Genomic DNA, 15,364 nt, shown 5'->3' with positions numbered 1-15,364 from the left:
GCATTTGCATGTGTCCGTCCCCCTTACCGTTGGTTCAATGCATTTTGGTGTATTTTTCAAGCTCTTACAGACTTGTTGTCTTGTGTCTTGTTGTGTCTTGTTGTCTTTCCATGCAATTTTAGTTTTTGACAGTCGTCTTGTGTCTTGTTGTCTTTCCATTGTACTATCGAGTATATTTTAAAGATTGGACCGGTGACCAAACCGGTAAGGTTGTCGTGGGTTTTTATCGATAAGACCGCCGGTTCATTGATTCGCTGCCTGGTTCTTATAGAAGCTTCAAACAATGCAATAGTCATTTCTTTATTACCCATGTTAGAAACTTTGCTGATGCACAGTTCGAAAGCGTTAAAATCCTCTGAAAGTGAGGCAAATAGAGGAGAGATTCTACTCCCTCCGTTCCTAAATACTTGTCTTTGTAGAGATTTCAACAAGTGACTACATACGGCGCAAAATGAGTGAATCTACACTTTAAAATATGTCTACATACATCCGTATGTTGAGTCCATTTGAAATGACTAGAAAGTATTTGGGAACGGAGGGAGTATATGCTTGAAAATCACAGTATTGCGTATTTTGCAAACGAGAAATACAAGATGCACACATACAGTTTTGATGTCAAGTCCAAACTACTATGGAGATAGGTGACAAACGTGCCCACCTGACAACGCTAAATCAGCTGTTTTGTCTAGATTAACATTTTACTTTGTTCGTATGTTTCATGACAGGAAGGAATTCTTCAAAATCTCGCATCCTTCGTGTGAAAAGGTTACATACTTTCGGCATATTAAGAAAACTCCCTCGGTAAACTAATACTCAGAGGGAGTAATATGAATATAGAAGGGCTAAACAAAGTCACAAAGCAACAGATGATGCCTTGTCCACACAGCATTACACTTGAAGCACAACCATTAAAAAATAGTTCTAATGTATTGGGATCAACTCTCAGTATGAAACACAACACCAGCAGAGTTTGATAAGAATATTCATCTCAATCAGAGAAGCAATACAAGGGAATTGTCCACAATCACTTATGCAGATCTAAGCAATCTCAAACCACAAACATAAATCCTACTACTAGTTACCAATCAATTTTGCAGAAAATGACAGCAGAAAGCTGTGTCTGTCTAACAAGGTGCGTGGAACTGGGCAAGCAGCAGCTACGACGAGTTAGGTGCCCTGAATGGTAGTTAGTCAGAGCACTAACTAACTAGACTCGGCCTCGGGTGACTTGACACTCCGCAGCCTGCTGGAGCGTCGGACCGGTGTCATCGCCTCATCATCCTTGTTCCTCTGCAAAAACAAGCTCACAACCTGTAAGTTACACGCATACATCACATTTGAAATTGACTGACCAGAGAAGATAACAGGAACTGCTTGACCATTGCTTGAGCCAAGCAGCCAACTCCACAGGGTGTGATTCTTGAACTGAAAGAAAGCTGGACGCCGCCCTCGACAAGGCGGTGTTTGACATGATCGGAGAATCTGGTTGCAGCAGCACGCACACGGAAGCAGCAGACATGAACAGAACGAAAGCGACGGGAAGCAGGAACCTCAACGAGGACCTCTTCTTCGCTGGAGCTCGCATCCCAGGCTTCGGCTCCGGCGTCAGTGCACGAGCTCGCGGAGGAGTCGCCCTCGGCTCCGGTGCAGAGACGCGAGCCGGCTCGGGAGTCACCGCAGCTGGAGCCGATGATGACAGCAGCAGAGGAGGCGGCGGCGAACCCGGCGCGGGCTCTGGCGCCAGGACGCGAGCCTCGGCGGCCTCAGATGGAGCGGCGAGAGCTGGCTGCTCCCCTGGCAGGTGATTCTGCTGTGCTTGCTCTTGCTCCTCCTCCGTGAGGTCGTCCTCCGTGGTGGCAGTGGCGTCGGTTTCGTCGCTGCTCTCGGAGGCGGAGGCGGAGGCGGAGGCGAAGCCGTCCTCGAGGCGCCTGACGCCAGCGCGGCTGTGCCCGTAGATGTCGACGCGCGGGTTGGGCTTGTAGTGGAGGAACCGCGGCCGCGGCGAAGTGTAGTTGGTCTTGGGGTCGTACAGGGCCGCCCGGGACGGCTCCGCGTCCACCGGATCGGCCGCCGCGAGCTGGTGGCCCACGCCCACGCGCACGCCAACGGGATCCTCCATCCCCGCGTCGTCGTCGTCGTCTCCAGCGAGCGGGCCGTGCCATGCGGCGGGCGCGGGAGGTGCCTCGAACGAGTGCCGCAGACTGCGCTCCGCGCGCACGGGATCCTCCACCCCCGCGCCGTCGTCGTCTCCGGCGGGAGCGGGAGGGGCGTCGAAGGAGAGGCGGAGGCGGCGCGGGTCGGGCTTGGGCTTGTGCGCGAGGTTGGCGGGGGAGAAGGGCGCGAGGTGGGGCGTGTCGTGGTTGCGCTCCCCGAGCACCTTGCTGGTGCTGTTCCTGGGCGAGGCGGCCTTGGAGGCGGCGGAGATGGTGGGCGCCATGAAGTTCTTGGGGCCGCCAGAGCGCGCCGCGGGCTTGGGGGTCCGAGCCGCGTGGTCCCGCGGCTCGTTCTCCTTCTCCCCGAAGGAGGAGGAGAGCGACCTCCGCCGCGGCGAGGGCGAGGAGGCGTGGTGGCACCCGCAGCCGCCGCCGCCGCCCTTGGAGCTGGAGCTCCTCTGCGAGGGGCAATCTGCGGATGAGGGACGGGGCATTCAGTCAGAGCTGGCGTGCCATAACCACCGAATCGAGAAGGGGGAATCGAGGGTGCCGCCGCAACGAGAGAATAAATCCAGCAGAAATCAAGGGAAATTACCGGCGGGCTTGAAGGGGTTGGAGTCGGCGCTCCGCCGCATGGCGGGGCAGGGCCTGGCCGCGGCCGGCGACGGGGACCTGGCCACGGTTGCCATCTCGGGACGGCGCAGCGGAGAGGAGCGGGGCAAGATCTTCTCGGGGGAATGGAATGGAATGGTATGGAATGGAATGAAATGCGCGAGGAAGCGGAGGGAGTTAAGACGGGGAGGCGCAACGGCTAGATTCCGGGGAGGACGCCGTTGGGCGAGGTGTTTTTTTATTGAGGGGAGGAGTGAAGTGACCGTTGGGTGGTGGGGATCGTCAGTGGTCAGATGCCACCGTGGGCCCCGGGCCCGCCTGGAAGAGCGGTGGACTGGATGATCCGGAGCCCAACGGACTCTGTTCTGCCCGTTGGTCGCTCGCTCAGTCGACCGTTGCCACGGCTTCGGCAATCAGTTCTTCGCGGCGTTTGAAACCAGGTCGCGCTGCTCTCCTCCTTTTCCTTTCCAAATTTCCAAGGAAACGATCGCGGGCGGCCCGGAGAGAGAGGGAGAGAAATGAAGCGGTCCACCGGAGAGGAGAGGCCGGCCCTGCTAGTCCCGGCCGGCAGGCCCGAGCTGAGACGATATAGGACGACGGCCCAATGCAGTAGAGCCTTTGCTTTTGCCTCCTCCTCCCTCCTTCTCACAACTCGTGCGGAGTAGTTTTTTGAGGCTTTGTCATGTCTGCTCCTTCTTTTTTCGCTTCTTTTTCGCAGAAAAACTTCTTCTTTTGTTGCTATGCAAAGTTCCGGGGGACTTCAAGATTGCAAAAACGTCGAGCTAAAGATGATGACATGAAAATTCAAGACACATCCAGCTCTATAAAATGGGAGCTCCTATAGGACGCTAACTCTTTTTTTCATTTTTTCATTTTTGAGAATCAACAGGACGCTAACTGCGCCAAACTGTCGGCCTCATGCACACGAGCGTCTCCAACAAGGCAGGCCAATATATAGCGAAGAACAACCAAACTCACGACGTCGGGATAACTAACATGTGTTGCTAGCCACTACACCTTACGGCCGATAGTGACAGATGGTAGAGTGAATAGTTTTTAATTATAACGTCATGTTCACTCCGGCATCCTATTTACTGTAGCATACAAATTGCTAAAAAAAATCGAAAACATTTTCAAGAGCACGAAGAAATTTTTGGAAATGTGAACAAACTTTGAAACTTTCAAATAGTTTTTGAATTATAGGAACAAAATTTAGAATTTCGTCAGATCTTGAAAAATTCTGAACCTTATTTGTGAAAGAAGAACAAAATTTGCTCTTAACTTTGCACATTTTTTTAAAAAAAATAAACAGTTTTTTTGAACAAATTTCGAAATAATGAACAGAATTTCGAAATAAGAACAATTTTTTAAACACAAAGATATTTATGAAATCATGAACAAATTTTGAAAATGAGAACAATTTTGAAACACAAAGATATTTAAGAAATCATGATTTCGAAAACGAGAACAGTTTTTGAAACACAAAGATATTTATGAAATCTTGAACAAATAATGAAATTGAGAACAATTTTGAAACACAAAGATATTTATGAAATCTTGAACAAATTTTGAAAACGAGAACAGTTTTTAAATCCCTAAACATTTTTTGAAACATGATTTTTTTTGAAATCATGAACAAGTATTGAAACCAACGACAATTTTTGAAACATGAACATTTTTTGGAATTGTGTTCAAATTTTCAAAGAAATAATATTTTTGTGAACAAAATTTTGAACACGAGAACATTTTTTAAAATTCAGAACAAATATTTGAAAATTTCAAACAAAAGAAACAAGAAAAACTAAAAAAAATAGAAGGATTAAAGAAAGAAAAGAAAAAGAAATAGAAAACAAAAACAAAAAAAGTAACATAGGCAAAAAAAGATAAGGGAAATAGAAAAACCGGTCCAGGAACCAGGTTCCCAAAACCGTTAAAAACCATTGGGAATCTTCTAGAAGATCCCCAAAACCGAAAGCTTGTACCTACTATAGATGGGTCGGCCAAACCTTGGGAAGGTGTAAAAAACAAAATTACAAATGGCCAATCCGTACTTGCATGCCTTCTTTCAAGTTGGGTTTGGCTCTTTCCAAGATCATAGAAAGTGATCTTTAATTGACTGCGATGATTTAGATCAAGATCCAGAATTTGTGATTACCAAAAATGATGTCATTTATGTGTTTCCATTTGCTCCATCAACCTTTGATAGGATTACCTTGAGGCGTGAAATCTTTTTCTATTATACACTTCAATATCGTCTCTTGGAGTTGTAGATCAATGTTCCATCGTATACCAAGAGATACACAGAAGTTGTAGTTGAAGTCATGATTTAAACAAAGGCGTGAGAGGCTTTGAGTGACATTTTTGGTGCAAAGAACATGAATAAAATGAAAATTCTTTCTGGGCATGAGGCCCCTTATATTTAGTTTGTCCTTGATTAGGCGTCGTAAGAATATATTTTGGCTTATGCATGCAACGCAACTTCCAAATCCATCTGAAGGGGGCAGGGGTAGCTGGAGGGTGTGATTTATTGTATGTTATTTTGGTGGAATATCTTGTTCCAACCCATCAAAAACTCCAGGTGAGGATGTCGGGAGAGAAAAAGGTACGAAGATACTCAGATGGCTACCGGCGATAACAGATACCCCCTCCATCTTAAAATAAGTGTCTCAACTTTCCACTAATTTTAGTACAAAAGTTGAGACACTTATTTTGGGATGGAGGGTTACATTGTAATCACTCGGCTCACCTAAGAGACAAAAACATCCAAGAAGGAGTAGGGTATTTCCTTGGTGAGCCCACAGATTGTAAAGTGCATGGACGCTCCCTAGATGCATCCTTACTTCGACAATCAAGTGAGCCTATACTCAAACAAAAGAAATACGCAGGATTCACTGGACAAGGCTCATTTGTGTTTATGCCAATTCTCGAATCCATAAATGATCGTCTTGCCTCGGGATAATGCTAGTGCCACTTGTACTCCTCACTATCCACATCATTTCTCCCGGCTTAAAGACAGAAATCTCTCCGGTGAGCTCTACTAACTTCCCTTAGAGGTGCTTCCTATTTTTTTTGACAAAGAGAGTTCTCTCTCCCATTTCATATAAGAGAAACCACAATGTCTTCGGAACTACAAAGCCCCACACATCAGTTCAACTATCGATAGAAACATTCGACAACGCTATTACAAGGGTGGAAGCCATCCCTCCCTCCCTTCCAACAACTCATATCAAACAGACTACACCTAATAAAGACACAAGGGCAAACCCTAAACCCACATTCTGGTATGTTATTACAAGTCCAAAAGATAGACAACGCGAGGGCAAAGGAAGATCAAGCAGTAGAGAGAACTTCAGAGGATCTTCATCATGTTTGGATTCCAGAAGTAGTCAGTCTTGGTGCTCTAGTCCTCCAGCCATGTGCAGCTTTGAAGATCTCCCGTGACACCCGCTCAACGTGCCTTACATGAACCGTTATGCTCCTTATTTTTTCTTGGTTTATCTGCAGCACACACCAATCATGTAAATTTTTAATAATTAGATTCACCGGCACACCGGGATCAACTGCTCTGATATTATCAAAGACCAATTTGTTTCTAAGCTTCCACAAAGTCCATAGCATCGTAGAGATGCCTACTATCATAAGACTTCTATCACTTTTATCAAATTTGCTAAGCCACACAGGAAGAATGTTATTAACACTATCAGGAATATCATGCATACAAAATGAGCATTTCATAACCAACCATAGCATTTTTGCAATAGAATAACGTATGAAGAGATGATCTATGTTTTCTCCCCTCCCACAAAACAAGCACTTACTGTCACCTTGCCATCCTCTTTTTTCAAGTTTCTTTTAGTGAGAATGCTATCTCTCAACAGCAGCCATAAAAAACTTTAACCCTAGGAAGCATCTTGGTTTCCACATGAATTTATATGGATATGTGATCCCATCTGGACCAAATGTCTATAACATGACCTAACAATATATTTTCCATTGCCCATCAGATTCCATCTAATTTTATCATTTTTTCCATCTAGAGTTATACTTTCAAACATCTCCCTGACATGATTCCATAGTTCTACACTAGTAGAAAACAAAGCTATATTACCGATTCATAAGGGCTTTTAGTGCCGGTTGGGCAATCGGCACTAACGGGTGGGGACTAAAGGTCCCTCCCTTTAGTCTCGGTTCAGCACAAACCGGCACTAAAGGGCCACCACGTGGCAGGGGCGAGGGCCGGGGGCTGGGAGACCTTTAGTACCGGTTTGACATACCAACAGATACTAAAGGTTTAGGAGGGTTTTGGGTTTATGATTTATTTTTCCTTTAATTTTGTGTTTTCCTTTTTTTTATTTGCTGATATTTTATGATACTACATATTGTACACGTTATGCATATATATAAATAGAATTTCTCGTAGAACGACCGATCATATTTATATATATATCATCGAATGTCTCGCACCACCATTCACACATACTACAAATTGGTATATATATATATATATATATATATATATATATATATGTACAATTTCTCCTACATGGAGGCATTACTCCAGTGGTAGCGGGTAATGGAATTCTCCTTTGGGATCTATGACCTGGTCGAGCAAAAATCCCGCTATTTCTTCTTGAAGTGCTCATACACGATCCCCTGGTAGGAGCTTCTCCCGCACGTCCTGGAACTTTAAAGAAGGAGATCAAATATGCATGTATTAGTTGTGTGTATATATATTAGATATCGATAATGATGTAAAAATTGTGAATAGTGCTCTGGCAACGTACCCATTGCTGTCAATCATCTATGCTCCTTTCGGACGCCATCATGCGAATGTTCTCGCAAACGTAGTATGCACATAGATTATTCCCCGACAACTGCTTCATGTATTTTACGAGAATAGAATTCAATCAAATAATAATTAAGCAAGCATGATAACTAATGGTATATTGAAACTAGAATTAGAGAGATGGTAGCTAGCTAGTACTACTTAATTAATTATACCTTGGGTCAAAACCAATACAGCTTTTGTTTCCATTCGCCTGGAGCCTCTTTCCTGAACTTTTGCCTAGCCCTGCCCGCCGGCAAAGAAAATGAATAAATGAGTTATTAATTAGTTGATATCAGGAAATGAAGAACTAAAGAGGCCGACATATAGTTTGATGATGATTGAAATTACCCGTCGACTATCCCCTTCACGATTTCGTACTCCTCGGGTGGTTTAAGTAGCGAGTCCAGAACTTCAACTTCAGCATCTTCAACTCAAATGATTAACAAGATCCAGTGGTAACTGCATGCGCACACGTTTGCATGTATAAAAATTAAGCGGGCATGTGCATAACACTCATCAACTACCCTAAACCCTATACACTTATTAATTAACATCTAGCTAGTAAGAAAAAACAGAATTTGTAGTACAAGACAGTGTGACTCACCCGAAGTGGTAAGGAAGTAGTATATCTTGATTGGTATTTAGGCGCTTCAAGAACTCTAGAAGCTAGTCTCTGTATCTTGTTTATAGAATGGCTTTGACCATGTTACTTGATTAACGATATTTGGGTCAATGAACCCAATGCCATAGCGTACAACTTTTTCCATTTCATAGATCTTCATTTTGCATAATACCACAAAAAAGAATATAGTGAGGATAATATTATAGGTAATGATCAACGAGCACTACAGGTAGCTAGAGACTTAATTAAATTACAAAAAGAAATCACTTACAGACAAATAGCAACTGACAAGAGATTTATCGAATGCGTCTTGATTGAATAACTGAAACAGTTCTGTAAACTCAACATACAGAGCATTCTCATGGTAGTAATGATCTGCCTTGACTTTTACCATGAGGGACTCTCGATTGGTAGTCTTGGTAATTTTCGTGTACCATTCATGCAATTGATACATTCTCGTTGAGACCTTCTTGACCTCCTCAGGCTTGACCAAAGGTTCGCCACGGGCATATTTCCGTTTTATTTCCGCCTCTGTAATCAATGGTGTGGGCTCGAGCTCTAGGAGTTGTTCCACAGTGACACCGGCCTCTTCAGCCATCCTTCTATGATCGTCGGTTATTACTGGCACATCGTAGCCGGTACTCACATGTGTTGATGGTACAACGAGCGGGGGGATCGATTGCACCACATGTTCTCTCAGCTGGGGAACAGTTTACCCGCTTTTCTTGGCAGCTGCTTGGCTGGAGCTCGATCTCGACTCCTTCTTTCGGCGCCCATGTGTCTTCCTGATTTGGTGCTCATAGTCCGAGTCAACTGGCTTTGAAGCTGGTGGCTGAGCCATACGAATAAAGTGCTCAATGACATGCTCAGGCACTTTTTCCTTTGGCGGCGATGGTGGTTTCGGTCCAAAATGGGCGTCCAATTGTCTCCTGACTTCGGCTGCATTTTCCTCTTCGCTCCTATCGTAAGGCCTCTGCGGAAGAAGCGCGAGGCTTAGACCATATTGGAATATCTTGCCTCCTTTACTTGTACCGCCAGCCGCCATAGTTGGGGCGACTCTCTTCCGCTGTTGCTCAGGCGGCCGAGTCTGCTGAGGCGATGGAGACGACTTGCGCGACAGCTTGCGCGGTGCCTGACTTGGAGGAGGAGGCATGGGCTAACGCGATGCCGGATGACTTGGAGGAGGAGGAGTGGGCTCATGCGGTGCCGAACTTGGAGGAGGAGGAGTGGCCTCACGCGTTGGCGGACTTGAAGGAGCAGGAGTCTGTAGAGGCGGTGCCTGACTTGGAGGATCTGGAGTCGACTGCTGACGCGGTGGCAGACTTGGAGGAGGAGTCGGCTGACGCAATGTCGGTGGCCTTGGAAAGATGATGCAATCCTTTCTCCATAGAACTATACGATGTAATGCCTCTCCCAGTGTGCGCTCGTCCTCACCTCCAGGAATGTCAAGTTGTAGCCCCCTATATTCTGCCACCACTTCATCCACCCCGACACGAGCATAGCCAGCTGGAATCGGATTGCAATGGAAGGTTGCTTCAGGGGGGGGGGGTTGTATAAGGAATGCCGTCCGCCACCTTGATGGATATGTTCTTCACTAATGTATGTAGCTCACAATTAGTGTTTTTAGTGATGTCATCCACAGGGTATGTATCCAGCAGTGCCTCATGGCCCGGTGCGGAACTCGGCATGGATCCGCTACCTCCTGCCGCTGCAGAGGCCCCCTTCCCTGGATGGTGATTTCGTGAATCAGCTGCTGCTGCCGCTGCAATAGGAGTGCAAACTCCATGTGCGAAAGTTCTAGGCCTTTAAGCCGTTCTTATTCCTGCTTCCTCTGCTCCTCCTCCAGCTTCCTCTTCTTCTCCTCCTCCATCTTCCTTCTGGCACGACTTCTATAGTCGGCGTTCCAGTCTGAAAACCCCTCATACCATGGAACAACACCTACGCCTCGTGTTCTTCCCGGGTGTTCAGGATTTCCCAGGGCGTGTGTTAGCTCGTCGTTCTCTCTGTTGGGCGGGAACACTCCCGTTCGAGCCTCTTCTATTGCAACAAGTATTTTGTCCTCGACTCCTTTAAGACTTGCCTTCTTCAAAACCTGGCCTGTCTTTGGGTCCAACGCCCCCATGTGCATAGAACCAAGTCCTGCACCTGGGGCCAGCTCAGTGTAATCGGAATAACCCCTGCAGCCTGCATCTCTTAGACTTATCCCACTTAGGCTGGGACACCATGTAGCCACCTGGCCCCAGCCTATGGAACTGCTCCTTTTTCGCGGCATTGATCTGTTGGGGAACGTTGCAGAAAATTAAAATTTTTCCTACGGTTTCACCAAGATCCATCTATGAGTTCATCTAAGCAACGAGTCAAGGGAGTGAGTTTGCATCTACATACCACTTGTAGATCGCGTACAGAAGTGTTAGATGGAGAGGTGATGATGGAGTCGTACTCGCCGTGATTCAGATCACCGGAGATCCTAGCGCCGAACGGACGGCACCTCCGCGTTCAACACACGTACGGAGCGTGTGACGTCTCCTCCTTCTTGATCCAGCAAGGGGGAAGGAGAGGTTGATGATGATGGCTCCAGCAACAGCACAACGTCGTGGTGGTGGTGGAACAGCAGCACTCCGGCAGGGGTTCGCCAAGCACGTGACGGAGGAGGAAGAGGTGTAGTAGGGGGAGGGGGCGCCAGGACTTCAGGGTGCGGCTGCCCCTCTCCCCCTCCCTTTATATAGGCCCCCAGGGGGGGCGCCGGCCCTGGGAGATTCAATCTCCCAAGGGGGCGGTGGCCAAGGGGGGAGGAGTGCCCCCCAAGGCATGTGGTGCGCCCCCCACCCTAGGGTTTCAACCCTAGGCGCAGGGGGTGGGCCTAGGGGGGCGCACCAACCCACTATGGGCTGGCTCCCCTCCCACTTTAGCCCATGGGGCTCTCCGGGATGAGTGGCCCCACCCGGTGGACCCCCGGGACCCTTCCGGTGGTCCCAGTACAATACCGGGTGACCCCGAAACTTTCCTGATGGCCGAAATACCACTTCCTATATATAATTCTTTACCTCCGGACCATTCCGAAACTCCTCGTGACGTCCGGGATCTCATCCGGGACTCCGAACAACATTCAGTATACTGCATACTCATATTCATACAACCCTAGCATCACCGAACCTTAAGTGTGTAGACCCTACGGGTTCGGGAGACATGTAGACATGACCGAGACGGCTCTCGGGCAATAACCAACAGCGGGATCTGGATACCCATGTTGGCTCCCACATGCTCCTCGATGATCTTATCGGATGAACCACGATGTCGAGGATTCGAACAACCCCGTATACAATTCCCTTTGTCAGACGGTACGTTACATGCCCGAGACTCGATCGTCGGTATCCCAATACCTCGTTCAGTCTCGTTATCGGCAAGTCACTTTACTCGTACCGTAATGCATGATCCCATGACCAAACACTTGGTCACTTTGAGCTCATTGTGATGATGCATTACCGAGTGGGCCCAGAGATACCTCTCCGTCATACGGAGTGACAAATCCCAGTCTCGATCCGTGCCAACCCAACAGACACTTTCGGAGATACCTGTAGTGCACCTTTATAGTCACCCAGTTACGTTGTGACGTTTGGTACACCCAAAGCACTCTTATGGTATCCGGGAGTTACACGATCTCATGGTCTAAGGAAGAGATACTTGACATTGGAAAAGCTCTAGCAAAACGAACTACACGATCTTGTGCTATGCTTAGGATTGGGTCTCGTCCATCACGTCATTCTCCTAATGATGTGATCCCGTTGTCAATGACATCTAATGTCCATAGTCAGGAAACCATGACTATCTGTCGACCAACGAGCTAGTCAACTAGAGGCTCACTAGGGACATGTTATGGTCTATGTATTCACACCTGTATTACGATTTCCGGATAATATAGTTATAGCATGAATAAAAGACAATTATCATGAACAAGGAAATATAATAATAATCCTTTTATTATTGCCTCTAGGGCATATTTCCAACAGTCTCCCACTTGCACTAGAGTCAATAATCTAGTTACATTGTGATGAATCAAACACCCATAGAGTTCTGGTGTTGATCATGTTTTGCTCGCGAGAGAGGTTTAGTTAACGGATCTGCGACATTCAGATTCGTATGTACTTTGCAAATATCTATGTCTCCATCTTGAACATTTTCGCGGATGGAGTTGAAACGACGCTTGATGTGCCTGGTCTTCTTGTGAAACCTGGGCTCCTTGGCAAGGGCAATAGCTCCAGTGTTGTCACAGAAGAGTTTGATCGGCCCCGACGCATTGGGTATGACTCCTAGGTCGGTGATGAACTCCTTCACCCAAATTGCTTCATGCGCTGCCTCGGAGGCTGCCATGTACTCCGCTTCACATGTAGATCCCGCCACGACGCTCTACTTACAGCTGCACCAGCTTACTGCTCCACCATTCAACATATACACGTATCCGGTTTGTGACTTAGAGTCATCCAGATCTGTGTCGAAGCTAGCGTCGACGTAACCCTTTACGACGAGCTCTTCGTCACCTCCATAAACGAGAAACATGTCCTTTGTCCTTTTCAGGTACCTCAGGATATTCTTGACCGCTGTCCAGTGTTCCTTGCCGGGATTACTTTGGTACCTTCCTACCAAACTTACGGCAAGGTTTACATCAGGTCTGGTACACAGCATGGCATACATAATAGATCCTATGGCTGAGGCATAGGGGATGACGCTCATCTCTTCTTTATCTTTTGCCGTGGTCGGGCATTGAGCTGAGCTCAATCTCACACCCTGCAATACAGGCAAGAACCCCTTCTTGGACTGATCCATTTTGAACTTCTTCAAAATCTTATCAAGGTATGTGCTTTGTGAAAGACCTATGAGGCGTCTTGATCTATCCCTATAGATCTTGATGCCTAATATGTAAGCAACTTCTCCAAGATCCTTTATTGAAAAACACTTATTCAAGTAGGTCTTAATGCTGTCCAAGAATTCTATATCATTTCCCATCAAAAGTATGTCATCTACATATAATATGAGAAATGCTACAGAGCTCCCACTCACTTTCTTGTAAACGCAGGCTTCTCCATAAGTCTGCATAAACCCAAACGCTTTGATCATCTCATCAAAGCGAATGTTCCAACTCCGAGATGCTTGCACCAGCCCATAAATGGATCGCTGGAGCTTGCATACTTTGTTAGTGTTCTTAGGATCGACAAAACCTTCCGTTGCATCATATACAACTCTTCCTTAAGATAACCGTTAAGGAATGCTGTTTTGACGTCCATTTGCCATATCTCATAATCATAGTATGCGGCAATTGCTAACATGATTCGGACGGACTTAAGCTTTGCTACGGGAGAGAAAGTCTCATCGTAGTCAATCCCTTGAACTTGCCGATAACCCTTAGCGACAAGTCAAGCTTTATAGATGGTAATATTACCATCCGCGTCCATCTTCTTCTTAAAGATCCATTTGTTTTCTATCGCTCGCCGATCATCGGGCAAGTCAGTCAAAGTCCATACTTTGTTTTCATACATAGATTCTATCTCGGACTTCATGGCTTCTAGCCATTTGTTGGAATCTGGACCCGCCATCGCTTCTTCATAGTTCGAAGGTTCACCATTGTCTAACAACATGATTTCCAGGACAGGGTTGTCGTACCATTCTGGTGAGGAACGTGTCCTTGTGGACCTACGAAGTTCAGTAGCAACTTGATCCGAAGTACCTTGATCATCATCATTAATTTCCTCTTCAGTTGGTGTAGGCATCACAGGAACATTTTCCTGAGTTGCACTACTATCCTGTTCAAGAGGTAGTACTTCATCGAGTTCTACTTTCCTCCCACTTATTTCTTTCGAGAGAAACTCTTTTTCCAGAAAGGATCCGTTCTTGGCAACAAAGATCTTGCCCTCGGATCTTAAGTAGAAGGTATACCCAATGGTTTCCTTAGGGTATCCTATGAAGACGCATTTTTCCGACTTGGGTTCGAGCTTTTCAGGTTGAAGTTTATTGACATAAGCATCGCATCCCCAAACTTTTAGAAACGACAGCTTAGGTTTCTTCCCAAACCATATTTCATACGGTGTCGTCTCAACGGATTTAGACGGTGCCCTATTTAAAGTGAATGTAGCTGTCTCTAGAGCGTATCCCCAAAATGATAGCAGTAAATCGGTAAGAGACATCATAGACCGCACCATATCCAATAGAGTGCGATTACGACGTTCGGACACACCGTTTCGCTGAGGTGTTCTAGGCGGCGTGAGTTGTGAAACGATTCCACATTTTCTTAAGTGTGTACCAAATTCGTGACTTAAATATTCTCCTCCACGATCCGATCGTAAGAATTTTATCTTTCGGTCACATTGATTCTCTACTTCATTCTGAAATTCCTTGAACTTTTCAAAAGTCTCAGACTTGTGTTTCATCAAGTAGACATACCCATATCTACTCAAGTCATCAGTGAGAGTGAGAACATAACGATATCCTCCGCGAGCCTCAACACTCATTGGACCGCACACATTGGTATGTATGATTTCCAACAAGTTGGTTGCTCGCTCCATTGTTCCGGAGAACGGAGTCTTGGTCATTTTGCCCATGAGGCATGGTTCGCATGTGTCAAATGATTCATAATCGAGAGACTCTAAAAGTCCATCAGCATGGAGCTTCTTCATGCGCTTGACACCAATGTGACCAAGGCGGCAGTGCCACAAGTATGTGGGACTATCGTTATCAACTTTACATCTTTTGGTATTCACGCTATGAATATGTGTAACATTACGCTCGAGATTCATTAAGAATAAACCATTGACCATAGGGGCATGACCATAAAACATATCTCTCATATAAATAGAACAACCATTATTCTCGGATTTAAATGAGTAGCCATCTCGTATCAAAAGAGATCCCGATACAATGTTCATGCTCAAACTTGGCACCAAATAACAATTATTAAGGTTTATAATTAATCCCGTAGGTAAATGTAGAGGTAGCGTGCCGACGGCGATCACATCGACCTTGGAACCATTCCCGACGCGCATCGTCACCTCGTCCTTCGCCAGTCTCCGCTTATTCCGCAGCTCCTGCTATGAGTTACAAATATGAGCAATGGCACCAGTATCAAATACCCAGGAGTTACTACGAGTACTGGTAAGGTAC

The 15,364-nt window shown here is 46.3% G+C and overlaps 1 protein-coding gene across 2 annotated transcripts; it reads right to left on the bottom strand.

Moving 5' to 3' along the window:
• Positions 1 to 948: 948 nt before the first annotated feature.
• LOC123090630 (serine/arginine repetitive matrix protein 1) lies at positions 949 to 2,962 on the bottom strand. 2 transcript variants are annotated; one of them, XM_044511949.1, is made up of 3 exons: positions 2,749 to 2,962; positions 1,380 to 2,625; positions 949 to 1,290 (listed from the first exon to the last, which is right to left on the bottom strand). In XM_044511949.1, coding segments are annotated over exons 1-3 (1,341 nt in total). In that variant the 5' UTR covers positions 2,843 to 2,962; the 3' UTR covers positions 949 to 1,289. The 2 variants fall into 2 exon arrangements, with proteins under 2 accessions (XP_044367884.1, XP_044367883.1); XM_044511948.1 differs by lacking the exon at positions 949 to 1,290 and having other exon boundaries at positions 1,297 to 2,625.
• Positions 2,963 to 15,364: the final 12,402 nt, after the last annotated feature.

The sequence above is a fragment of the Triticum aestivum genome, chromosome 4B, assembly GCF_018294505.1.
Source record: "Triticum aestivum cultivar Chinese Spring chromosome 4B, IWGSC CS RefSeq v2.1, whole genome shotgun sequence".
NCBI lineage: Eukaryota > Viridiplantae > Streptophyta > Magnoliopsida > Poales > Poaceae > Triticum > Triticum aestivum.
Note: the sequence above shows the minus strand (reverse complement) of the source record. Positions and strands in the feature narration are given on the sequence as shown.